We start from the raw sequence: 26511 nt of genomic DNA on the forward strand, positions 1-26511 counted from the left end.
TCATTACCTTCATTTCACATTATTTGATTGCAATAAACAGATGAAGGGAAATGTTTTCCCCATTACAGAAGGGAACCGATAGGTATGGGAACTTTAAAACTCTCTGGTTCCACAACTTGCCCATTACTGCTTAGCCCTTTTGTACTTTCTGAAGTACTTTCCAATACATTTGTTTACATGAACATCATAAAAACCCAGTAAAGTATAGTTGTTGGGTAGTTGACTCTGGTGTAGAGGGGAGAACATGGAATTGCAGAATAAAAACTTGAATCCTGGTGCTTGCCCTACCACTAACTTAGATGTTAGACAACAATTTCCTCAATTTCAATTTTTAAAAATTTTCTTGTTTGTAAAACAAGATGATTGTACGAGATCACTTCTGTGGTTCCTTCCTGCTCTAAAGTATTCTAGGACTTTTCTATAATTTCTGATCATGACCATAAAAGAATTTTATGGTCAGATATTTCTGACAGCTGGCAAAAAGCCCAAACCTTCTGCCTTCTGATCATCCTGCCAAGTCATGCCTTTTTCTGCTTAATGACAATAAGAAAATGAAAACATCTAGTGAACTTCTAAAGTAAGTCATTTACATTCCAGTGGTGCTTCTTTCATTTATTTAAACAATACTTATTGAACAAGTTTGCTACCATACTAAGCATTGAATATGCAAAGACAAAAAAGAAAAATCAGTAACTTTATAGTCTAGTTAAGGGGATAAAAAATGAAGAAAAATTTTATTATAAATATAATTAATAAAAATAAAGAGTTACATGGGGACAAATGCTAGAGATTTATACGTTGCAGCTCGGAGGAGAGATGTTGAACCCATCAGGACATGAAGTATCAGGTTCCAGGGAAGTTTTCTTAAAGAAGATAAAGTTTTCTTAAAGCTGAGTCTTGAAGGGTGAGTAGGAGTCTACCAAATAAGGAATAAAGGGTGATCTAGGCAGAGGCACCAGCCTGTGTAAAAGAACATGATAGAGGAACTATAAATAGTGCTGGATGGCCAGCACATGCAGGGGTGGTTTGTCTCTCTCTCTCTTTTTTTTTTTTTCAGACAAGAGTCTTGCTCTGTTGCCCAGGCTGGAGTACAGTGACACGATCTCGGCTCACTGCAACCTCCACCTCCCAAGTTCAAGCAATTCTCCCGCCTCAGCCTCCCGAGTAGCTGGGATTACAAGCATGTGCCACCACACCCACTAATTTTTGTATTTGTAGTAGAGACGGGTTTTCGCCATGTTGGCCAGGTGAGTTTTGAACTCCTGACCTCAGGTGATCCACCTGGCTCAGCCTCCCAAAGTGCTGGGATTACATGCGTGAGCCACTGCACCCCGCCAGGGGTGATGTCTCTATTAGTCCATGAAGACATTATGGTCATGGGCCCTTAGAAGCACATAGTGTTTCCTTAACCTAAGTAGGGTAACCCATATTTATTATTTTTTATAAAGCTAAAAATCATAACACTATCCTGTTTCACAGCCTCTTTCTTTATAGTTCCTTGTAAAATGGGTATTTATGGGAGCCGAAGGGAGATTCACTTATATAAAATGAGAGCCACTGAGGTGTTTTTCTATCCTACCAGGAAAAGGAGCCCTATAGCTCAGTCACTTATTTAAAGGTAGCCAGGAGAAGAGAACCTAGGGTAAGAAGACATCAGAAGGTCTCAGGACATATAGGGGTCAGAAGAAGAATAGGCATTTAGTGCATGGAGTGTCATAAAAGCTCAGGAGAAGCCCAGGCTTTACTCAGGTGTTACAGTGCCTTAGGACCTGGACCAAGAGACCTAGTGACTTGCACTTTTCTAGAAGAGGAGGGTACATTAGACTGCCAACACTATGTTATTTTTTTCTGTCTTGTCGAAGTTTTCTCATTCTGACCACAGCCCAAAACAGTTCTTATTTGTGGAGTATGAAAATCAAATATCCCTGCATGGGTCCTATTATGTGATAGTGCCTGTGATATCAGCCCTTTGTGTAACACTATGCAGGGAGAGTCATGTCAGGGATGTCCCCTGTGGTTATCACTTTTCTTTTCAGACCACTGTGTGCAGTGTGAAGAAGCAGCCTGATTTTTCAACTTCAGGCCAATGGGAAGTGGTCACTGAATCTGAAGGGAAAAAGGAGATGAATGTCTTTGATGGAGTCATGGTTTGCACTGGCCATCACACCAATGCTCATCTACCTCTGGAAAGCTTCCCTGGTGAGCAGCTTACCAGGAAGGAAGACCTTTGACCCATGCCTCTGACCTGACCCCTGAGGAATGGGAGGATTGTGGTCTGAGTAATTCCTACTTTGGAATGAAGTAAGACTTATCCTAATTATTGTTGTTCTTCAGAAAGATGTTGGGGTAACTTGTATTACTGCCATTTTTGTAATTTTGGAGATTAGAGCAAAATTTGAGGTCTATTTAGTTTTGCAATGACTTTAGTCATTGTATCAAATGACTGGAGTATCAAAAGGAAGAATGTGGAGTTCTTGAGGAGCATTAGGTTGAATGAGGAATTTTTCAGCAATAAACAGAAATATTGAGTTTCTAAGGAAGGAATGAAAGCTTGAAGAATTTCAGTCTTTGGCCTGGATTTTCATTAAAAAAAAAAAGCACTCTTTATACTCTAAAGTATATAAGAATATATGTGCTGTAAGTGAAATGGGAGTAGGTATTTAAGGGGATGAAAAGATAAAAGAGAATGGAGGTTTTCTGAGGCAGTTTGTATTTATATCTCTAAATCCAAAATACAAACACATCCTGAGTTAAGCAAAGTACATATGACAAGGTACTACTCTGAGGCTATGGGAAAAGAAAATAGGCAAAAATACTGAGAAAGGCAAGAAAGTAGCTGAGTAAAGAGGACACTTGGAGAATATATGCTTAAACTTAAGTCTGCAAAAAGACCAAATGACTTGACAAATGATATCTATCATGTAAACCATTACCCAATAATTATTTTCCCTTCTCTTGCAGGAATTGAGAAGTTCAAAGGGCAGTACTTCCACAGTCGAGACTATAAGCACCCAGAGGGATTCACTGGAAAGAGAGTCATTATAATTGGCATTGGGAATTCTGGAGGGGATCTGGCTGTAGAGATTAGCCAAACAGCCAAGCAGGTTTGAATCACTCAATTATTTACTTTGCTTAACTCTAGCTTCAGTTTCTCCAAGGAAGCTGCAGGTGGACCCAACAGAGAATAGGGATACCTGCACATAGCCCCTCAGTGCCAGTGGCAAATGTAGGGCTTGGTTTCATTACCTCAGTTGGCAACATTGTGATTGGTGCTAATAGAGGAGTTAAGGCTACCAGTTAGAGGTCCATTGTGCAGCTAGCCTCACACCAAGGAACTGGATTGGCTAAAGTCTGGGCTCATTATCCTATTCAGGCATCTTCTCAGAGTGTGCCTCTGGCTTTTTATCAAAGCCAAGACCAAGTAATTGCTGGGAGAGGTTGTTAGAGAGCAGTATTGAGAGCGAGGATCTTCAATTGGCCAGCAGAAGTGCTATGTTCTTTTTTTTTTTTTTTTTTGAGACGGAGTCTCGCTCTGTCACCCACGCTGGAGTGTGGTGGCGCAATCTCGGCTCACTGCAAGCTCCGCCTCCCGGATTCACGCCATTCTCCTGCCTCAGCCTCTCCGAGTAGCTGGGACTACAGGCGCCCGCCACCACGCCCGGCTAATTTTTTGTATTTTTTTTTAGTAGAGACGGGGTTTCACCGTGGTCTCGATCTCCTGACCTCGTGATCCGCCCGCCTCGGCCTCCCAAAGTGCTGGGATTACAAGCGTGAGCCACTGCGCCCGGCGAGTGCTATGTTCTTACATAAAGGAAAGCACGCGTGATCATTGGAAACTTTTCACTCATAGGATGGTGCATGAATTTTCCTTTACACTCCCCAAATGGAAAAAAGTAGCAATTTTATCTTCCCAAAGACAATGTGGGTGTCGGTATAGCATCCAAACTGTAGCACATGCAAGCAGCTTGCCCCAGCCTTTGCATACAGTTAGGTAACTCAGAATAACATTCATTCTAAAGCAATTATATCTCCTTGGCTTTTTGTTTTGTTTGTTTTGGTTTTTGTATAGCAGACTTTGAACTGAGAAGCAAGTGTCTTCACTATAAATTCCTGGAAAAAGACATACCAATATTGTATTTTGTTATTAATGTCTGTATTGAATCAAACTCTATTGGCAATAGGTAAATGTCTTGGTTGTTCTTTAGTAACTTTAATTAAGCCATGCTTCTCTACAAAGATGTTTTAAATTGTTTTACTTTAATTAGAAGCTTAGTGCTACAATTCTGTTAAATGACTTACTCAGCAACTTTGTTTGAAAAACACTTCTTCTCATTACTATCCTCATCTATAACCACAAAAATTATTTCATATGATACTTCATAAATTAATTCAACAGACATTTATCAGGAGATAATCATATAAACAAGGATTAAAAATAATTAAAGTAATTATATAAACAAGGGTTAAAACGTATGTGGGTGTTATGGTAGAAGAATGTGCAAAATGTGGAGTGGGGACCCATGGCGAGAGCCATCTTTAATATCATTGGCTTGTCAAATGGGCAGTTCTAAGGGAGCTTGGCCTTACCTGCCCTGGGGAATTGCAGGTTGCCACATAACAAAGCATTTCTGTGTGGGTACAAATAAGGTGGCTGTGTCTGTGAGAAAGCCTGGGAAAATGCAAAGGAAAACTAAGTCTGCATAGCAGAGGCAATACTGTCACACCACTAATGCAAGCTGAAGAAACTCAATGGCTGAGTTCTAACTTTTTGCTTTACTTGTAAATTGTATTCATGATGATTTGTTTATAAATCAAAAACCTTAAATGGACCTATATATTTCAGTATATCATGGAAGTTTTTCATATAATTCTTGTGGATGCTTTTGTAAAGAGAAAACATTCCTTTCTTTCAATATTAATTTCATATAAGATTACATTGATTAAATAATGTTCCTTAAAAATCTGATTGGTAAATGTTATTTGCTTAAAACAAGGTATAGATGGAAAACTGAAATAAGAAATATGACAGCCATTAAGCACTTATCAAGTGTTTACTATATACCACACCTTTTACAAAAACACTACTTAATTATCACAACAGCCTTGTGATATATGTATTATTATTATTATTACTATTTCATAAATAGGAAACCTTTTAATTAGGGCTCTGAGCATTTTCATTACTCATCAGAAGTTATATAGCTGGCACACAAAATTGTTCAGTTTCTAAGACCATATATGCTCTTTCAACTGTGACTGTGGAAGTACATAATTATCACAGTGCTTACAGTCACTTTAGGTGAGATAAGATTTGTGAAGTAAACAATTATCCCTCTGTAGACAGGTCATCTTAGACAAAAAGACTATGAAGCAATGTGCTTATATAACTTACAATCTGGAAGCCATCTCCAGAGAGTTTCATAATGTAGGAAAAGTGATTCTTTTGCCAGGTAACTGCATATCAAATCTTTGTCAGTTCTGAACATGAACTTTAGCCAGCGGAGGACACAGAAAGACTGACTAGCTTCCTGTTGTTCTACTAGCAATCTTATTTTTCTCCATTAAATAATCAATCAAACATTTCTTAAGCACAGGCTTTGGAGTTAGTCAGACCTGGGTTGGAAATTCAGCTCTGCCACTTACTAGCTCTGTGATCTCAGGCAAGTTATTCATCCTTTCCATGCCCATCATCTATAACATGGGTGTAATAATACTTTCCTCAAGAGGTTGTTGTAATATAGATGAAGGACTTAGCACAATAACTTAAAGGTCACAAATCCCAATAAATGGAAGTGATGATAATCTGCTGTGGATGATAATCTGCTGTAAGCTTTATCTCCTACCCTTGACAAAACACATTTGAAGAGAGAAATTAGGAGTGTAGAAAGTTTAATATCAATAAAAATGATAAATAGCAGGGGTTTTTGAAATAATGCAAGCAATGTCAATGGCAAAAGAATGAGGGTTTTAGATTAAATGGTCTCCAGCTGCTTTCAACTTTACCAGTACATGATTTTTAATGAGTTCTACAGGTGATAAGTGTTAGAGAAATTCAGAGGATGGAGAGAAAATTGTCAGCCTGAATAGTCAGTCGTTTTTTCATGGAGGAGGCAATCTTGATCTGGGTCTTAAAAATGAACAGGCTTCGGAGAGTTAAGAGGAAAGAAGGCATTTCAGGCAGGCATAATGGCACTAAACAGAAATACAATGGTGTATTAGAGCAGGACATATTCTTGGACAGTAGATACACCAATTTAATTGTAAGTTTAGTGTTTGGGAAGGAAAATGGCAGGAAACAAACATGAAAACCCACAAAGATTGTGCAGGGGCTAAAAAGCCAGACTAATGAGTTTGAAATCTTTTTTTTTTTTTTTTTTCTGAGACAGAGTCTCTGTCGCCCAGGCTGGAGTGCAGAGGTTGACGCCATTCTCCTGCTTCAGCCTCCCGAGTAGCTGGGACTACAGGCACCTGCAACCACGCCCGGCTAATTTTTTGTATTTTTAGTAGAGACGGGGTTTCACTGTGTTAGCCAGGATGGTCTCGATCTCCTGACCTCGTGATCCACCCGCCTCAGCCTCCCAAAGTGCTGGGATTACAGGCGTGAGCCACCGCGCCCGGCCTGAAATGATTCTTGAAGAAAATGGGGGTGCTTTTGAAGGTTTACGAATCTGAGTGACAAAAGCAAACAATTTCTTCCATGCCCCAGGTTTTCCTCAGCACCAGGAGAGGGGCTTGGATCCTGAATCGTGTAGGGGACTACGGATATCCTTTTGATGTGTTGTTCTCTTCTCGACTTACGCATTTTATGTGGAAGATCTGTGGCCAATCATTAGCAAACAAATATTTGGAAAAAAAGATAAACCAAAGGTTTGACCATGAAATGTTTGGCCTGAAGCCTAAACACAGGTATGTTCCCAGGATGGGAGTGCAGGGATAATGGCCAAAGCACAAGAATAAGAACTCGCTACTAATGCTGTAGTCACTGTACTTAGAGTGGATCAGGTCATCATGGCAAAACCAGATGGTGGGCCTAAGCCTCCAAGTGGGAAGAAAGACTGGGATGATGACCAAAATGATTGAAATTAGCTTAATTTTTACTGTAGGTGAAGGCTGTATTTGTAGTAGTACTCTAAGAATCACGTGATGTTTTCTTATTCTCCTTAAATTAAGAGGTATTTTGTGTTTGTATTCTTGGCTGGATGTTATAATAAACATTTTGTTACTGTCAAAAAAAAAAAAAGCGAAAGAAAACCTTTGGTCTGCTAAATAAAAAATATGGAATGAAGACAGTCCAAAGCCATTCAAAGATTTAGGCAAGTGAGTAACATAATAATACCTACATTTTAGAAAGACCATTTTGAAAATGGCGTGGGAGTGGGATGGGACAGGAGGTCCTAAAGACAATTGTATCATCTGGTTGAGATAACAAGTAGATAAAACTATTTTGGGGATGTTAAGAGGAGAAAGGGAAAAGGCTTGGTTACCAGATATATAACTCATGGTTTTGTGGGTTGGGCAACTATATGGATGGATGGTGGTATTGCTGGTGAAAAGGAGTAGGTTTGGAGAAAAAGATGAAATCATGAGGTTGGAATGCAGAACACAATCGACCTAGTGTCAAAGCATAACTAAATACAACAAACCAGTAGTGGTAATTTAAACATATAAAATTCCTGAGGCCAGGACAGCGCTGTCTGAAGATGAGTTAATATAGTATTCAGGCATTAAGACTGCTTTTTAGGCCAGGTGCCGTGGCTCACGCGTGTAATCCCAGCACTTTGGGAGGCCGAAGTGGGAGGATCACGAGGTCAGGAGTTCGAGACCAGCTTGGCCAACATGGTGAAACCCCGTCTCTACTAAAAATACAAAAATTAGCCAGGCATGGTGGCAGGTGCCTGTAGTCCAAGCTACTCGGGAGGCTGAGACAGGAGAATCACTTGAACCTGGGAGGTGGAGGTTGCAGTGAGCCAAGATCGTGCCACTGCACTCCAGCTTGGGCAAAAGAGTGAGACTCTGTCTCAAAAAAAAAAAAAAAAGACTGCCTTTTAGAAAGATCCATGATACTAGAAACCAGCCTTATTATTATTAAAAGTAATGGCAAAAAAATAAGCAATTACTTTTGCACCAACCCAGTGTTTCCAGTATCTGTATCCTACACTGTCCCTAGGAAACAATAACAAGCCCAAAGTATACCAAGATAATTCATTGAAAACAACTTTGAGATAAATTCTAAAATCCTAGGCTGTGTATCATTGGACAAGTCACATAACTTTTCTAGGCCTCAATTTCCTCATTTATAAAACCTGGATAATGACACCTATTCTGCTTCCTTCGTAGAGTTTTGTGAGAGTCAAGTTAATGCATGTAAAAGCAATTTATAAACTGTAAATTGCTACATACATGTAATTTATTATACAGTTTGGAAAACAGTGGCCTAAACCTAGCTCTTGAGCCTTTGAAACTGGAAATGAGACTGAACAGAATGTTGACAGCTTAGTTCTGTCAGGCTTCTTGATATGAGGATACAAACTATTGACCTGTGGCCTTATCATATCACACACAGAATATTACTGTTACTTGAGAAATCATATATGCACTCCTCAAACAACACTCTTCCTTCACTCCTCCAACACTCTCCCTTTCAGTGCATCCAGGGTCCAACTTCAAATCTGATCTTGATCTGTGCCAACCTAGTGTAAATTAGACCTTTCCAAACTTCATGCATAGACCAAGGGGAAGATTATTGGCATACTGTTTACCTCCACCAAAGCAAAATTTTACTTATATGATTTCTCTTTCTCTCATTTCTCCGCTTGATCTTTGTCACCACTCACAGAGCTCTGAGTCAGCATCCAACCGTAAATGATGACCTGCCAAATCGTATCATTTCTGGCTTGGTGAAAGTGAAAGGAAATGTGAAGGAATTCATGGAGACAGCTGCCATATTTGAGGATGGCTCCAGGGAGGATGACATTGATGCTGTTATCTTTGCCACAGGCTATAGCTTTGCCTTTCCATTTCTGGAAGATTCCGTCAAAGTGGTCAAAAACAAGATATCCCTGTATAAAAAGGTCTTCCCTCCTAACCTGGAAAGGCCAACTCTTGCAATCATAGGCTTGATTCAGCCCTTAGGAGCCATTATGCCCATTTCAGAGCTCCAAGGACGCTGGGCCACTCAGGTATTTAAAGGTAAGTGACCATGCAAATAGACTACTTAATTACTTGGTGATATGTTTACCTCTGTTTAGGTACTTGTTTTTAAATAGCTAGAGATAGCATGTATGATTACAACAGTGCCTAGCACAAAGTTAGTACAGAAAAATTTATTTTTGAGTGAATCTAAAGTAGCAATTTATAACCATGGACATACATCATACCTGGGAAATTTTCCCAAGCTATGCATGCTTTGACACCATCCTTGCTGATGCTTATTTAGTTAGTCTGGGGTGGGGCAGTCATAACATCTTTGAGAAAAATATTCCCCAGTAATTCCAATGTGTACTCCAAATTAGAATTTACTCATCTCGATTTTAGGCAACTGGCATATATTTGTGAAGTAAAATAGTTTTATCTTCTTTCATTATAGATAAAATAAAATATAGAAATAGTATGACTTGATTTCGGCCAAAAATAAAGACCTGGTTGGAGACTAGTCAATATTGTAGGATATTCAATCTCCCAAATTCTCACTTTTCTCCTTTTATGTCCCCTCTTTCAGTTTTGGCTAGCAATATATGAAAAAAAAAAGGGGGGGGGGGAATAGGTTTCATATGAGTCAGTAGAATGATATAGCTTCCAAAGAAATAATTAAATCTAGCATCATTTAAAAACTATAATGTCCTAGAACATTAAAACTGTTATTCTCTAAACTGGCCAGACCACCCCTAATGATACATTTTAAAAGTGAAGCTGGAGTGCATTTAATAAGGAGAGAGATAAAAATTTTTTAAGGGATTTGAAAACATGCCATCTGAAGTACAACTGAAAAAGCTGAAGAGAGATTTAGCCTGGACAAGATAAACTTCAGGAGAGATGTGAGAATTTCCTTCAAATATATGAAGGGAAGGCCCATGGAAGAAGGATTAGATTTACTCAGTGTAGCTTCAAAGGGTCAAACCAGAATCAAGGAGTGAAATCTTGAGGGTTACACATCAGCTTACCATTAAGAAAAAAATCCAAAACCTTTTTCCTATCAGCCAATGCCATTTCATGATGGAACTGGCTGCCTCTGAAATTCTAAGCAGAATAGGAAAAGGATGCCAAATGACTGAATGCTCATTGGGCCGGGGCAGGAGAGGGGGAAGGTATGGGGTAGATTCAAGCCTCAGGATAGAGAGAAAGAAGATGATGTTTGAGGGTCCTTCTAAAGAAGAAATTCACTGATTCTATGGTTGTTATAACAAAATTTGCTATTGTTACTAGCATTTAATTAAAACTACTCAGAGTTCCTGTTGGAATTACACCTTTTTTGTTTTCCCTAGTGAAAATCTTCCCAGTTGCAGAGAAAAAAAGAACCAATGGTATTAGAGTTGATAGTTCAACAACCTTTCTAAATTTCCCCAAATTTCTATTACTTCCAGTCCTAAACAGCAGATTATGTACTACCTGAGAGCACTATACAAGTAGTCAAACGCAAATAGCCCATTAAGTTGGCCTAATTCTAGTCATATTAAAGTGATCTTTTAGTTGGGTCAATTACATAAGGGGAGAACAGTTCATTAAAACAGGCCACAGCATCTTAGTATACTTTAAGCAACTGGGACTCTTTTCCAAGACCAAGTTAATTCTTGAGAGGAAATAGAGAAAATGAGTATTTGCAAGAGTCTGCATTATGGCTATGAGATTAGGGGATCTTAGGGAAAATGTACAAAAAAAGCCCAGCTTCCTATGCTAGCAGAAGCCTAGTGCTAATTCCTCCAGCTTTTTTCTAACACCTGGAAGGAAGAAATATTCAGAATTCTATAACTTTACCAGACTTCCAACAGGAACCCTGGGTTTTTTATTCTGTCCATGGCCAATCTGCCTGCCTCCCACATTCTTGCCTTTCTCTTCCCTGAATTATCCCTTCACTATGCCAATTTTAAACCTTTGGATTAGCTTGTTTTTCCCATTTTTTTCATGTCTGCCCAACAAAGCCTGCCTCCTTCCTTGTGTGTCCCCTACCAAGCCCCATTTTCCTTCTTCTTCTGTTCTCTGGAATTATTGTTCTCTTGTCAAGAAAATATTCTACTGTTTTCTACAACACTGAATTTACTTCCTTGCCTTGACTGAAATGAAACAGTTTCTTTTTTGATTGCCTCTTTTGCAGCCCTTGCAAGTGTTTTATTTTTCACTCAGCAACTTTCTTTCCTTGAAAACTATATCAAGTTACACCAAATCTCTGGATCACAAGAAGGCATTATGTCATAGCCTGGCATTCAAGTTCCTCCACAAATTGGATACAACCTCCAATTTCAGGCCCATCTTTTTTTTTTTTTTTTTTTTTTTTTTTTTTTTTTTTGTGACAGAGTCTCTCTCTGTCGCCCAGGCTGGAGTGCAGTGGCGCTATCTCGGCCCACTGCAAGCTCCACCTCTCGGGTTCAGGCCATTCTCCTGCCTCAGCCTCCCGAGTAGCTGGGGCTACAGGCGCCCGCCACCACGCCCGGCTAGTTTTTTTGTATTTTTAGTAGAGATGGAGTTTCACCATGTTAGCCAGGATGGTCTCGATCTCTTGACCTCGTGATCCGCCCACCTCAGCCTCCCAAAGTGCTAGGATTACAGGCATGAGCCACTGCACCAGGCCTCAGGCCCATCTTTCACTAGTCTTTACCATACTTCCTACAATACTCTAGAGGCACTGGATGATGTACCCACTAAGCAGCAAACACCGCAGGTACCCTTGTACCCTGTGCTTTTGTTTCCACTGTCCTTTCTTCTTGATATGCCCTCCTTTTACTTTTTATTTGTATAGGAAAAGTCTATGCATATTTCTTCCCTCCCTTCATCGTATAGTGATAGCTCCTTAAGTAAAGGACTTATGTTTATTTGCCTTTGTATTGCAAACCTAGACCAGTGCCTAGCACATAAGAGGTATCTAATAAACGTCTATTCTAAGAAATGCCAGTTTAGCCTTGAGGTAAATTAAATTCTAAATTCTGAAGCAGAAACTTCTTATTTGAGGATCTCAGCTTATGGGCTACCTTAGCCAATTTCCAGTTATGTTAAAAGCCTCAACTGGACTGAAATTGCAGAATGGGAGCTAGATCTCTTTTCTCTCGTAACATTACATATACACTGAAATATGCAGGAGCAAGTCAGGATTACACAGCTACAACCTGCTTTAGGCTGACGGCAGACTGAAGGCCTACTACCACAGAACTATAATTCAGGCTCTCTTCCTTCTCACCTTGTCTTGGAACCCTTGGAAGATCTCTGAACTTCAGATCCTCACTGTTCTTCAACACTCTTCAGATAACATATACTGACCTCTTAGTATGTACCAGGCCCTCTGCTAGGGGCTGGAGAAGCAAATATGACCATACAGAAAATCCCTATCTTTCTGGAATGCAGAGCCAAGCAAGGAAGACTGTGTTAGTCCATTCTCATGCTGCTATAAAGAACTGCCTGAGGCTGAGTAGTTTCTAAAGGAAAGAGATTTAATTCACTCACAGTTCTGAATGGCTGGGGAGGCCTCAGGAAACTTACAATCATGGCAGAAGGCACCTCTTCACAGGGTGGCAGGAGAGAGAATGAGTGCTGAGTGAAAGGGGAAGCCCTTTATAAAACCATCAGATCTCGTGAGAACTCACTCACTATCATGAGAACAGCATGAGCAGTGTGAGGGTAACCACCCCATGATTAAATCACCTCCCACCAGGCCCCTCCCATGACACATGGGGATTGTGGGACCCAAAATTCAAGATAAGATTTGGGTGGGGACACAGCCAAACCATATCAAAGACAGACAAGTAAACAGACAATTAATGATTTGTTCATTCAGCAGATATTTAACTATATCCTAAACAAGTGCTCCAGTAGCAATTGAGAAGAGCTGCCATGAGAGCAGTAGGCAATAAGTACCCAATTCTCCCTACAACTACATAGGAATTTACTAAAAGGACAAGGAAATCTTGACCATGGAGGGGAAATAATCACTACTGTTTATGCAAAGTTAGATGAAAGTGACAGAACAAATAGAGTTCTGGGAACTGCAAGTAGTTCAGAATGCTGTTAAAGTGTTATAGGAATGAAGGAAAATGAAACTAGAAATACTCACAGGCAATATCAAGTTTGCATTTAAGGTACAAAGTGGAGAACCACTGAAGGATTTTAACCGGAAGAGGAGTCAAATCAGATCTGCAGTTTAGAAGATATGTTAGAGGGGGGTGAAATGGGAAATAGGTCAGTAAGAGCCTGTGGTAAAAGTCTCACTAAGACAGCATGAGGGCTTTAAACCAAGGTAATGACAATCTAAAGGAACTGGAGGAGCCAGACTTAAATGAAATTTCACAGGCAAATCTGAAGAATTTGGTGACAGAAGGCATGTTGGAGAAGAGAGACAGAAAAGAATCTGTTCAGGTGTTGAGGCCATTCATTGGAATTGGGAATCTAAGATGGGGAGCAAAGACATGGAGGGAGATAAGAAATATGGTAAAGCTAATGTGTCTAAATAAGGAAACACTGCAAAAACAAAATTTATGAATTAAGACATAACTGTACCACAGGGTATACAGGTAAAAAGATGTATACATCTTTTTAAAATTTTTTAATTTTTAAAAATTTTTTCACCCCATGAGCTCTAGACTAAGATGTATATACCTCTTTATCTATCTATATATAGACAGACAGAGAAATAGATAGGGTTTTTTGTTGTTTTTTTCTTTCTTTTATGAACTGGGTGTCTCCCACAATCAAGAAATATACCTCCTCCTTCATGTTTCTAGCTAATAGAAGTAAAACTTGTGGTTGTGTAGAAGTAATTTGGAAATTGACCTCAAAATGCTTTTTTTCAGTATCCGAAGAGACCTATGATTAATCTTAAATGAAGCATTTCAGTGTTTCCTAGTTGATTTATGAAGATAAGTAATAATTCCCATGGCTAAAATGTAAAAACACATGGAAAACCACAGAAGGCTATTTGAGAGTGATGAACTTCTGAGTTCCATATTTTAAGAGGGATACACCAGGATAGTTATTAGAGTATGCTTAGCGAAGGGCAACCAAGATGGCAGAGAATGTGAAAACCGTTATATGAGAAACTTGTACTGTTTAGCCTGATAATGAGAAGACTTAAAGGAGTTATGACAATCATTTCCAAATGTTTCAAGAGCTGACATGTATTAACATTAAACTCTGTGGCTCCAGAAGGCAGAGCTTGGTCCAGTGATGCAAATGCAAAGAGTCAGATCTTGGTGTCAATAAAAATAGTAATATTCCAGCAGCTAGAGCAGTCAAATAATTATATAATCACCTCAGATATAATTATTATAGATACCCATCACCAGAGATGTTTAAGGAGGAATGAGATAACCACTAGGTTAGAGTACTTGTAGAAAGAACACTTGTATCAGGTAAAATATATTGCCATTCTGAAATTCCATATTCCACAATTTTATGGAGTGACACCTTAGGACTGGATGTGGCCAAAATCTTCTACATGGCATAGTCCCTAGTTATAGGGGCATACAACTAATTGTTTAAGCTTAGCATTATTCATACTGACTTAAATACTATTAAGCCTTTGTCTAGCCCTGTCCTTGGTGTATAATTCCTACAACTGGAACTGTTTGTGCATCATACTTAAATTTATCAGTCAATATTAGGTATTATGAGTTCCCCTTGGCCTTAACCCCTACTCTTATCAAAGAAACATGTTTAGAAGATGAGGCTTATCTTCCACAGGACTTTAGGCATAAAATGTGATTAAGATTTATTTTGGCCGGGCATGGTGGCTCACGCCTGTAATCCCAGCACCTTGGGAGGCAGAGACGGGTGGATCACCTGAGGTCAGGAGTTCGAGACCAGCCCGACCAATATGGTGAAACCTCGTCTCTACTAAAACTACAAAAAAAATTTAGCTGGGTTTGGTGGCGTGCACCTGTAGTCCCAGCTACTCGGGAGGCTGAGGCAGGAGAATCGCTTGAACCTGGAGGCATAGGTTGCAGTGAGCTGAGATCACGCCACTGCACTCCAGTCTGGGTGACAGAGCAAGAGTCTGTCTCAAAAAAAAAAAAAAAAAAAAAGAATTTATTTTTACTTAATTCTCTTTCTGTTGATATAAGGCCCCTTTGTTATCAAGAATACAGGTGCAGCTGTGTTTCCCCACTCTCCTGCCCTTTAACTTTGTAACTAATTTTCCATATACCTTTAAGGCCATTTTCTCATGTCCATATTTCATTTGCTAACTGAAAGACTACATTAGGGAGGAGGCAGGTATTGGTTGGAAGTCAGAGTAGGGGAAATCTCTTCCAAAGACAAAGAAGAATAAGTAGAGAAAGCTACAGATGTTAATATTATATTGTGGTGGTGGTAGAGTAAGGTGATCAAGTGAATTGTAACCTCCTTGGGTACAGGAAACTTATCCTGTATTTCTTTGAATTCTCCATAGCATAGTAATTGTTTATAGGATTATTGTTCCTACTGAGGTAATTTTACAGTTAAAATTTTAATTTTTATCTTTAGGGCTAAAGACATTGCCCTCACAGAGTGAAATGATGGCAGAAATATCTAAAGCTCAAGAGGAAATTGACAAAAGGTAAGAAACTCTCCCAGGAAGATATATGGTTACATTTCTACTTATTTCTTAATAAAAGAAATATTGTACTGTACTTAACTGCCTCAGGTTAGCTTAAGGATTTAGAGTCTATTATGAAGAAAAAAGGAAAAATAGTTTGTGACAATAGAATGGAGAAATAGCACTAGTAGTCTAAATATGGGTAAGAAAAGAGAAAAGTTTTAGGTGTCTAAAATCATATGTTTAATGCCTAAAAAAATGTCACATAGGAAAACGCATATGGAAATAAAATCAGAAGGCAGAGGTATATTATTTTTGTGAGGATTACTTGAAGTGCTAGTAGACTTGCCAGAGGAAGGAATAGTGACAGTAAATGAATGAGAGGTAGCTATGGGTGAATTACAAATCTGTAGGTAGATTTACAAGTCTGCAGTGGCCACTTCGCTGGCAATGCTCATGTGACAGCACACTCAAGTCACAGTGGCTCATGGTATGAATAGTCCATGTGAGTTGGGAACATGGTAACAGCCAGCTCCTTAGTGTTTTGGTGAACACAGTCATTTAGCAGTCTGAATTTCAGAACTTAAGCTCAATCGCTGGGTGTTTTTTATTTGGACAAAGTGGAAATTGATGGTAAGTCTCTAAATTTCTGTGGAAAACTGACAGACACAATCATTCCAGGCCTAACGAGGTGGTTATCTTCAACTGATTATACTTGCATAACTTTCCCTTGTGTGGGAGGAGGAGAAAGTAAGTTTTTTATTTAATTCCGTTACCACTTCCAGGTGCTCTCCTATTTTCCTCCTTCCTTTCACTGCCAAACTTCTGCACTAAATTTTCTAAATTCTCACCTTTTGCTCCCTCCTAAGCCTTCTGCATTGTTAACTTCCATCCTTACTCCTTGAACTGCTTTTTTTTTTTTTTTAGACAGAGTCTCACTCTGTCACTCAGGCTAGAGTCAGTGGGGCGATCTTCACTCACTGCAACCTCCACCTCCTGGGTTCAAGCGATTCTCCTGCCTCAGCCTCCTGAGTAGCTGGGACTACAGGTGCATGCCACCAAACCCAGCTAATTTTTGTATTTTTAGTAGAGATGGGATTTCTCCATGTTGGCCAGGCTGGTCTCAAACTCCCGACCTTATGATCTGCCCACCTCAGCCTCCCAAAGTGCTGGGATTACAGGCATGAGCCACCGTGCCCGGCCGTAAACTGCTCTCTTAAAGGTCACCTGTGACCAACTTCATTTTCCTCCTTCTCACTACTGAGTTTGGTGCTTTTAAACATTTCTTCCTTCTTGGGGTGCTTTCTTTTCTGGCTCAAAAGTATCTTATTTTAACTTTCCTCCTCTCTTTCCTTTGACTTATTTTTGTCTAACCACCTTCTGACCCTGAGTAGTCAGTAACCCAAGGATATAATGTAACCTTTATTAAAGGCCGACTATGTGTATACATTCTTTTATATGAGTTTATTTAATCTGTATAATCAAGGCAGGAGCTAGTGAGCCTCTTTTGTGAAACCTTCTTGAATACTATAGCTCTTTTTTTTTTTTTTTTTTTGATATGGGGTCTCACTCTGTTACCCAGGCTGGAGTGAAGTGGCGTGATCTTGGCTCACTGCAACCTCCACTTCCTGGGGTCAAGCAATTCTCCCGCCTCAGCCTCCCGAGTAGCTGGGACTACAGGCACACTAACAATGCCTGGCTAATTTTTGTGTTTTCTGTAGAGATGGGGTTTCGCCATGTTGCCCAGGCTGATCTCGAACTCCTGAGCTCAAAGTGATCTGCCTGCCTTGGCCTCCAAAAGTGCTAGGATTACATGCATGAAACACCATGCCCAACCTCATGAATAGTACAGATCTTGACCTACTATTATAGGATAAATAAATGCATGCCTACAAACTCTTGAGCCAACATATTGTTCATAAGGGAAAGCTCTCAAATTCTTTACTGTTTTACCTTTTTCTCTCCTAAATCTAGTCCCATTTCAATAAATTCCTACTTGACCCTCTATCAGGTCCTCTGAAATTCCATCTCACCAATTCTACCTCAAATTTATTTTCTATCATTTTTTTCCTGTCCCTGTTCTTTGATTCTTCAATCTTAATTGGCTTGATTTGGCTTTTCTCTTCCTCTCTGTCCTGCAGTTCTTTCTTTTTCATTACAGAAAGTAAAAAGTGAAAGTCACTCATTAGCTCACCAAATCCCACTCCACCACACAGATATCACTGTTAATCAACCACATTTTCCCCCTAAAAAGTCCTTTTAAATCTTTAAGTCTGCACTTGGTGTAATCATTTCATTTGTCTCCATTTGGAGGGCTATTTTCTGTCGTGGAGTAAGTCAGTCTCCCTCATCCTTTCAGGATTCCAAATTAACATTGGCCCTGGGAAGTCCTGCCCTGTGGACCCTGTCACCACTGCCCTCATAAAATAATTGAGGATGCCATACTTGAGAATTTTTGTGATGGGTTTTCTCTTTCTCATAACATCAGAGTCCTTTGTTTCTGGATGTGCTATACCTGCCCCTCATTTTATCTGTATCTTTCACATCCTTCAAGAACCTAACAGTTACAGCTCTCTTTTAACTATCCCTTCTCTACATTTCTATTTAGCATTCTGAAACCACTCAGAAGTCTCGCTTCATGTTTATCTGTCTTATCTCCTTTTGTAGCTCCTAAGATCCTTAAGGACAGTGACAAATGTTTTATCTTTCTTCTCTATATTCCACAGCTCCTAGTCCGATATTGAGCCAATAGCAGGCACTCAGAAGGCAGTAATTGACTGACTGACTGACTGACTGAATTATTGACAGGCCATGGTTTCTGTTTTTTCTACTTTAGGTATGTGGAGAGCCAACGCCATACCATTCAGGGAGACTACATAGATACCATGGAAGAGCTTGCTGATTTGGTGGGGGTCAGGCCCAATCTGCTGTCTCTGGCCTTCACTGACCCCAAGCTGGCATTACACTTATTACTGGGACCCTGCACTCCAATCCAGTATCGTGTACAGGGCCCTGGAAAGTGGGATGGGGCTCGAAAAGCTATCCTCACCACAGATGATCGCATCAGGAAGCCTCTGATGACAAGAGTAGTTGAAAGGAGTAGTTCTATGACTTCAACAATGACAATAGGCAAGCTTATGCTAGCTCTTGCCTTCTTTGCTATAATTATAGCTTATTTCTAGTTGTCCTATTGTCACTGCCCTGTTTTTCATTGGGAAGCTTATCTACAGATGCCTTCAGAATCTGATGAGATTGACTCTCAGTTTCATATTGCCCAGAAATCTACTTTAATGTCTCTTTCGAAAGCATTAATTCACTTTCCTTTTTCCTACAATGAAACCTGTTTTTCATTTGTATTAACTCATCTCCCTTCCACTCATGATCCATCACTCTTCCTTGTGGTAATCCCCAGACTGGGAGCTCAGGTACTCTTTTAGTCATCTTTGTATGTCTCTAGCAGAGTTCTTGACATGTGGTAGGTGCTTAATAAATGTTTGTTGTTTATCAAATTTTATGGTAGGGAGAGTAAGTCAGCATCTGTATAAAATCACTTACTCCACGTAACTCTTCTTCTGATAGGGTTTGATTTTCTATTAGAAGCTGAATTTTAGTTTTTTTCATATTATAACTAAATATGTTTCCTGAGAGGTAAGAGAAATAATGTTCTTACAATAGTTGTATGTATCTAAGATAAGACATATAGATGCTTAAGACATTTTGTTTCACTTGCTATTCACTAGTGTACTTGAAACATGGTCATTTTTAGCCCTTTTCCTTAGGAACCATGTCTTTATTTTCTCAACAAAGAAATTACTTTCAACTTTCTAGGCTCACAGTCATTCAGATCATCTACCATCTGCCAATGAGATCAACTTGGTTGAGAATTTTGGGATTTTAAATTAGCTGTCCTACCTTTTTAAATCTCTTTGTTCCCATATTAGGATCCAACAAAACTTTATCTTAGCAAATATGATAAGTAGCTTCCAACTGTTGTAGTGTGGTCTATAAGTGTGATTTGATTCATCTTCCCCCACTCTAATTTTCTCCCCTTTTCTCCTCCCTTACATGGAGTCTAAGTAGTAAGTATTCGAACAAGTCATTTATGTATTAAATTAGAATTGATATTAACTAAATGTAGGAACATTCTGCTTATACCAGTTTTTCTCATGTCATAAAGTGTAGTTCTGAAAAACAGAGCAAATGAAATGCAAAGCAGGGACTTGGGTTTACATCCCAGTGCCACTGATGATTCTGTTTTCTCATCTGTGGAAGTTTCACTGTTCTTGTTTCATGGAGAAATTAACTAAGTGTCAGCTGTCAGGCACACTGAACTCAAGTGATGTTCATTAATAGCTGTTGTACAGTATGTTTGTATTTGGATTCCTGCTTATTACTTAACAACAGGATAAACCTGAACAACGGAAAAGAACAACATTAGAGAGTATTATCTTTCCAAATACAAACACCTGTAAGAGAACCAGAAATGTGAGAACTACAACTTCTTCTTATGTAAACATTTGAACAATTGCCGGCCCTTTCACCGAATTTACCTGTGGAATGCCTTTTGAGAGTTAGAGAACTGAGAACTGGTATTACTTTTCAGGTCTTTTGCTTTCCCTAATCCTTGTGATACTGGAGATTTATCATCTATTAAAATGGACCTAGTATTTTTAAATCTGCAGATCAAAAGCAAATTGAATGTCTCTTGCTTCCTTTTAATTTCTTTTAACATATAAATTTGTTTCTCTTTTAGCATGTAAATTTGTTGAATTAACAGCCCTTTGATAATATAATTCCTAGTTATCAGCAATAAGTACACCAGTTTGTTTTTTAAATTAGGAGTATGTAATTCGAAATTAATTGATTCTCTCATTGTACATATTATATGTAAGGTTACAAAAAAAATCATTGGTTAATGATTCTTTAGCTCAACCAAGCTAAAAGTAAGATGTGAACAGGAAATTGAACTCAAAACAACTTAAGATACAAAGCTCTTGTTACTGATACTGTCTAATAATATTCATCAATTTACCATATCTTGCTCTTATATTAAAATGTTCTATCATTTTCCTAATTATTTTAAAGTCGATTACGAAAAAATACATATATTTTTGTAGTGCCAGAAAATAAGGAAGTGCTCAAAAAGCAAACTCAATGGCATATGTCAAAGGGACACAAGAGCCATCTCAAAGTTGTCCCAATGGCCAAAGCTAGAATAATTTGAGCAATAAAATAACCTAGTATTGAATTATAACATAAAATATGAAAAATGCCCATGAGTCCATGCTGATATAAATAAATGATTGAATACATTAATAAATGGGGTAGAAAAGATGAATCTCCCATGAAGAAGAATTCCAAATAACTTATGAACTCTGCCTTCAAGGATATGGAGCAGAACTTCCTACTTCTCCAGTGTGAGCTGAATAGTGACTTCCTTCCAAAAATTACATATGAAAAGGAGGAAAATAACTTTGTAGTGGAGAAATCTGATAAACACTATCTCAGCTAGGTTATCAAGATTAACACTAACAGTAATAAGTCACATTGATAGTATGTACCTTTGAGATGAAGTGATGAGAAGGCCACTTTACCTCTGTGTTGTATTCCTCTCAAAAACCATCATGCAGTCTAACCATGAGAAAAACATCAGACAAACCCAAGTTGAAGAATATTCTACAAATACCTGACTACCTCAAAACTGTCAAGATCATCAACAAAGAAAGTCTGAGAAATTGTCCCGGAATAAAGGGGCCTAAGGAGACGTGACATCTAAATGTAATGTAGTATCCTGGATGGGCTCCTGTAACAGAAAAAGAACTTTAAGCAAAAATTAAGGGAATATTAATAAAGTATGCATTTTGGTTAATAATGTATCAATATTGGTTTATTAGTTGTGACAAATGTACCAGAGGAATGTAAAATGTCAACAATAAAGGAAATTGGATGTGGGGTATATGAGAATGCTGTACTATTTTTGCAACTTTTCTTAAATCTAAAACTCTTATAAAATTTAAAAATAAAAAGAAATGTGGAGTTATTATTATTATTTTTTGGCTCAGGATTTGACCCAGAGCTATGGTCTGGCAGAATTTTCTCAGAGGAAGAATACTGGCTAGTACAAGTCATTCAAATTACTATGTTTTTCTATGATTTCTCCACAAATTAAGTTGCTTTAATAATGCATAATGTAACTTAATTCAGCAGTTTTGCTTCCTTTGCTGAGTAAGTATAGACTATAATTATAGAGAATGTAAAATGGTGATATAAAGTCAAAATGCACAACTTCTTAAAATCACTTAGATATGTTCTTTCTTGAAGCTGCGCACATTAACCCAGCAGACCCCACTAGCAAATTTATGGTATGCTGATGTCATGTACGTTCATAAATAAGATTATTTTACTTAATACTGGGCCTGTTACTTTTGTTAGGAGTAATACAGCATTTAAACAACCTCCAGACTGCCTAATGGAATTTCTCAGAGTGCCAAGTTTTTCCATGCTTTTATACACATTCTTGTGCTGTACTTTCCTCTTTATAAATTCTCCACTGGCCCAGCTGGCTAACACCTATACCATCGTCCAGATTCAGGTCATCTGTTAACTCTTCAGGGAATATCTTCCTGACCCTCAGTATGAAATAGGTCACCTTCCTCTGTGCTCTCATTACAACTAGTGTTCTTCTCAATTACATTTTATGAATAGCCTTATCATAATATATAACAATAGTTGGTTCTCTCACCTGTTTCCTCCTTGAACTAGAAAACTCGAAGAAATACATTTTGTACTTAATCTGTGTGTTCCTACTGCCTAATGTAGTGGCTGGAACATAGTAAGACCTCAGTAAGTTAAGAATGAATTAATTAAATGAATATATTCAATATGGGAGGTAAATAGATGACTTTCAAAGGATTAAATCAAACAGTGAATAATTCTTTTAGAAAAAGTGATGAAACAGATTAAAGGGTGATTAACATTTTGAAATGTCTGCAGGACAAGCATGTTCTTCCAAAAACTGTTCTGAGTCATTGATCTGAATCAGTATGTTATCTCTTTTTTGGTTTGTTTGTTTTTTTTTGAGACGGAGACTCACTCTGTCGCCCAGGCTGGAGTGCAATGACGCCATCTCGGCTCACTGCAAGCTCCGCCTCCCGGCTTCACGTCATTCTCCTGCCTCAGCCTCCCGTGTAGCTGGGACTACAGGCGTCCGCCACCACGCCCGGCTAATTTTTGTATTTTTAGTAGAGACGGGGTTTCATCGTGTTAGCCAAGATGGTCTCGATCTCCTGACCTCGTGATCCACCCGCCTCAGCCTCCCAAAGTGCAGGGATTACAGGTGTGAGCCACCGCGCCTGGCCTGGTATGTTATCTTTAATGTTTAGTTGTGGTTTAAAACACAAGTGGTATGTCCTCGTCTATAATTCATTTCCTCAATCAAACACAAGACATAAGAAGCCAAGATCTTAGTACAAGAAAGAAGGTAGGGTATATATATGTCATCCTTGACCCTCATGCTGCCCTAATTTCACTGCCATTCTGCCTTGCTTTCCCAAATTTCCCAGCTCCTTTGAAGCACCCATAACTTCTGATTGAAGTTATTTGCAGAATTGTTGACTCCCCTTCATTCAGTAAAGATTTTAGCACCAAGCTCTCTGCCTCTCTATAATATAAAACTACTCCTGTAGTTGGTCTTAACACTGATGTAGGTAACACTTTCACCAATCCAACATCTTAGTCAGGATTAGCTTCAGCTACATTTAACAGAAAAACCCCAAATAACAATGACTTAAATAAGATTTAAGTTTATTTTCCTCTTATATTAAAAAAAGTCTGGAAGTAGATAGTCCTGAGATGATATAACAGTTCTTCAGCTTCTCCTTCTGCTCCACTATCTTCAGCATGTACCATATACTTCATGGTCCAAGATGGCCCACTGTAGCTATAGCCATTATATGGACATTCTACACAGAAGGAAGGAGAAATGTAACAAGGGCACAACCCTTTTCTTTTAAGGAGACTTTAGAAAAGTTCCACATAACATTTTCACTTAGTCTTATTGGAAGAACTTAGTTACATATCTAGCTACTGGGGAGACTACAAAATGTGTCTTTATACGGAGAGGCAATATCTCAGGAAAAAAATCAAGGTTCTGTTATTAAGAAGGAAGAGAGAATGAATGTTGAGGTAGATCTCTAACACTCTCTGCTATCTGGCCCTTTAGTTATGTGATCTTCTTACTCCAGTGATTTTATAATCTGCCTCATCTCAACTACCTATACCCACATGGACATATCTAAGACATTGTCGTGAATAACCGCAACACCACTGAAGTCTCAATTTCAAGCATCCCACTCTTTAAAACTCTCTTCTACCTTTTCAGTTCATTCACTCTGGTACTCCAACTCCAGCAGTTCTTTGACTCCACTGGGCTGCCCATCAACCCGCTGTCTTCATTTCCCAGCCCACCTCATTTAAAATGCATAGTCCAACATTATAATCACATCCTACCATGCACTCTCAATTCCTTTGTTGCGCTCCTCCATACTTGCTTAGCTAAACTTCATCTTTGGTTATGTGCCTGCATCAAAATAGCTAAACATGGCAAGAGAAAAATACTAGTATGGTGACTTGCCTTGTCTGAAATTCATAACCACTGAACATAGGTAGGCCTTCAGTGCTACTGCCAATCATACTTCATTTTTCTAGACAATTTTCTGTCCCACCTTTCTAGTTGATTACTGTATATAACCTATCTCCTCAAACCTCAAATATGTTGTCTCCTTTCCTCACAGTCAGCTTATCATCTTCTCTTTTTTTCCTCTAAGAAAATGGAAACAATCAAAAGACTTTCACATATCTTCACTCTGTGATGAGGTTTTTAGTTGGAGCTAGTCACATAGGCACCCTCTGCTTAGCACATATCAGAATTCCAGACTCCCAGAAGAAAAGCAAGTGTTCAGCATAACTCACATTGTTTGTACAAACAGTTTTTAAAAAGTGAGCCACTCTTATCACTTAAGGTGGTAAGAAACCTCCCAAAATCCAAGTTCCCAAATCCCATCCATGGGCCAAACTTGCAAGCTAAAGCAGTCACAAGCATGGAGTTGTGCTCTAATTCCTTGAGGGGGCAGTAGCTACATAAATTATTTGGAATTCTGTATGAGAGATTTGTTCCCCCACATCCTAGTTGATTTTAATTGTTTATTTTTTAGGTATGGAAAGCATTATTATGGTTCTAAGAGTCAGCTAACTCCTTTCTGCACAATGCCTTTTACTGGGGATCTTGAATACTGGTCTCTAGACCCTTGTCTAGCCCGCGTTTCTCAAAATGTGGTCCTTGAAGCAGAAACACCAGCCTTGTACTTGATACAAGTCCTCAGGCCCCACTCCAGACTTACAGAATCAGAAACTCTGGGTACATAGACCAGCAATCTGCATATTTGACCCTCTAGGTAATTTGGATGTATGGTAAAGTTTGATTTAGTCAAAAGGAGAGGTGGACCTGTATCTGTTCTGTCAGGCCTCTCACTGATCCTTAGGCGTTTATTGTACTCTATTATCTGCTAGCACCAATAGCTTCTGACTTGTGAAAATTGGGTGGGTAGGGGTGAGAAATGGCATGGAGCTGGGGTGTGTTCAAACTGGCATCTTCCTTTTTCTGAGAATTTTAAATAAACTTATTTTAAGGCTCTTTTCAGGCCGGACGCAGTGGCTCATGCCTGTAGTCCCAGCACTTTGGGAGGCCAAGGCGGGTGGATCACGAGGTCAAGAAATCGAGACCATCCTGGCCGGAATGGTGAAACCCCATCTCTACTAAAAAATACAAAGATTGACTGGGTGTGGTGGCACGCACCTGTGGTCCCAGCTACTCAGAAGGCTGAGGCAGGAGAATTGCTTGAACCTGGGAGGTGGAGGTTGCAGTGAGCTGAGATCACACCGCTGCACTCCAGCCTGGCAACAGAGCAAGGCTCCGTCTCAAAAAAAAGCAAAAAACAAAAACCAAACAAACAAAAAAAGTTCTCTTCAGAGTCTTTTTTCTCTATTTTCCTGGGTGCAAATTCTCCCATTTGAAGAATCTTCTGACTATAGAACATGACACTGGACTTCCTCATGTACTTTATTTTTATTACTTTAGTGATTTTTAAGACTATTTATTTAGAAATGATTTCAGTCCTCTACAAAAGTTACAAAAATAGTAGAGTTCTTATATATTCTTTACCAGGCTCCCTAAAGAGACTATTTCACACAACATTATGACAATTATCAAAATAAGAAAATGAACACTGATATCATACGATTAAGTAAACCATGGACCGCATTCCTATTTTACCACTTTTCTACTAATTTAGTTTTGTGTTCCAAGATCAGATTCAGGATCCCATTTTGCATTTAGTTGTTAAGTCTCCTTAGTGTCCTCTAATCTTTGTCAGTTCCTCAGTCTTTTGTTGTCATTCAGGACTTAGGCACTTTAAAAAAAAGAAGTTTCATACTCAAGTTGGATTTAGTTTAACCTAATGTTCTTTTTCTGTCCTGGGATCCCATCCAGGATACCACATTACATTTAGTCATCACCAGGCTCTTCTAGACTGTGGCAGTTTCTTATACTTTCCTTGTTTTTAGTGGCCTTGATAGTTCTGAAGAGTACTGGCTAATTATTTTGTACTTAATTTGAGATTGTCTGATATTTCTTCATGATTAGGCTGGGGCAATGAGTTTTGGGGAGGAAACAGAGATCAAAGATCAAATGCTATTCTCATCATATCATATCAAGGTTACATGCCACTAATAACATTACTAGA

At 38.9% G+C, this 26511-nt stretch overlaps 1 protein-coding gene across 6 annotated transcripts in view; it reads left to right on the forward strand.

Moving 5' to 3' along the window:
* FMO5 (flavin containing dimethylaniline monoxygenase 5) overlaps nucleotides 1-21761 on the forward strand; it is a 32680-nt gene extending 10919 nt beyond the window's left edge. For 3 of the 6 annotated variants that reach the window (XM_063625924.1, XM_063625923.1, XM_063625922.1), the window contains exons 4-9: nucleotides 2037-2199; nucleotides 2962-3104; nucleotides 6707-6906; nucleotides 8837-9189; nucleotides 15661-15733; nucleotides 18549-21761. In XM_063625924.1, the coding sequence (XP_063481994.1) occupies nucleotides 2037-2199; nucleotides 2962-3104; nucleotides 6707-6906; nucleotides 8837-9189; nucleotides 15661-15733; nucleotides 18549-18894 (1278 nt within the window). In that variant the 3' untranslated portion in view covers nucleotides 18895-21761. Of the gene's footprint in view, nucleotides 1-1057; nucleotides 2200-2961; nucleotides 3105-6706; nucleotides 6907-8836; nucleotides 9190-15660; nucleotides 15734-18548 lie in introns of all 6 variants that reach the window. The other 3 variants (XM_063625927.1, XM_063625926.1, XM_063625925.1) reach the window with 2 other exon arrangements.
* Nucleotides 21762-26511: the final 4750 nt, after the last annotated feature.

This window comes from Symphalangus syndactylus, chromosome 12, assembly GCF_028878055.3.
Source record: "Symphalangus syndactylus isolate Jambi chromosome 12, NHGRI_mSymSyn1-v2.1_pri, whole genome shotgun sequence".
NCBI classification, from domain to species: Eukaryota; Metazoa; Chordata; class Mammalia; order Primates; family Hylobatidae; genus Symphalangus; species Symphalangus syndactylus.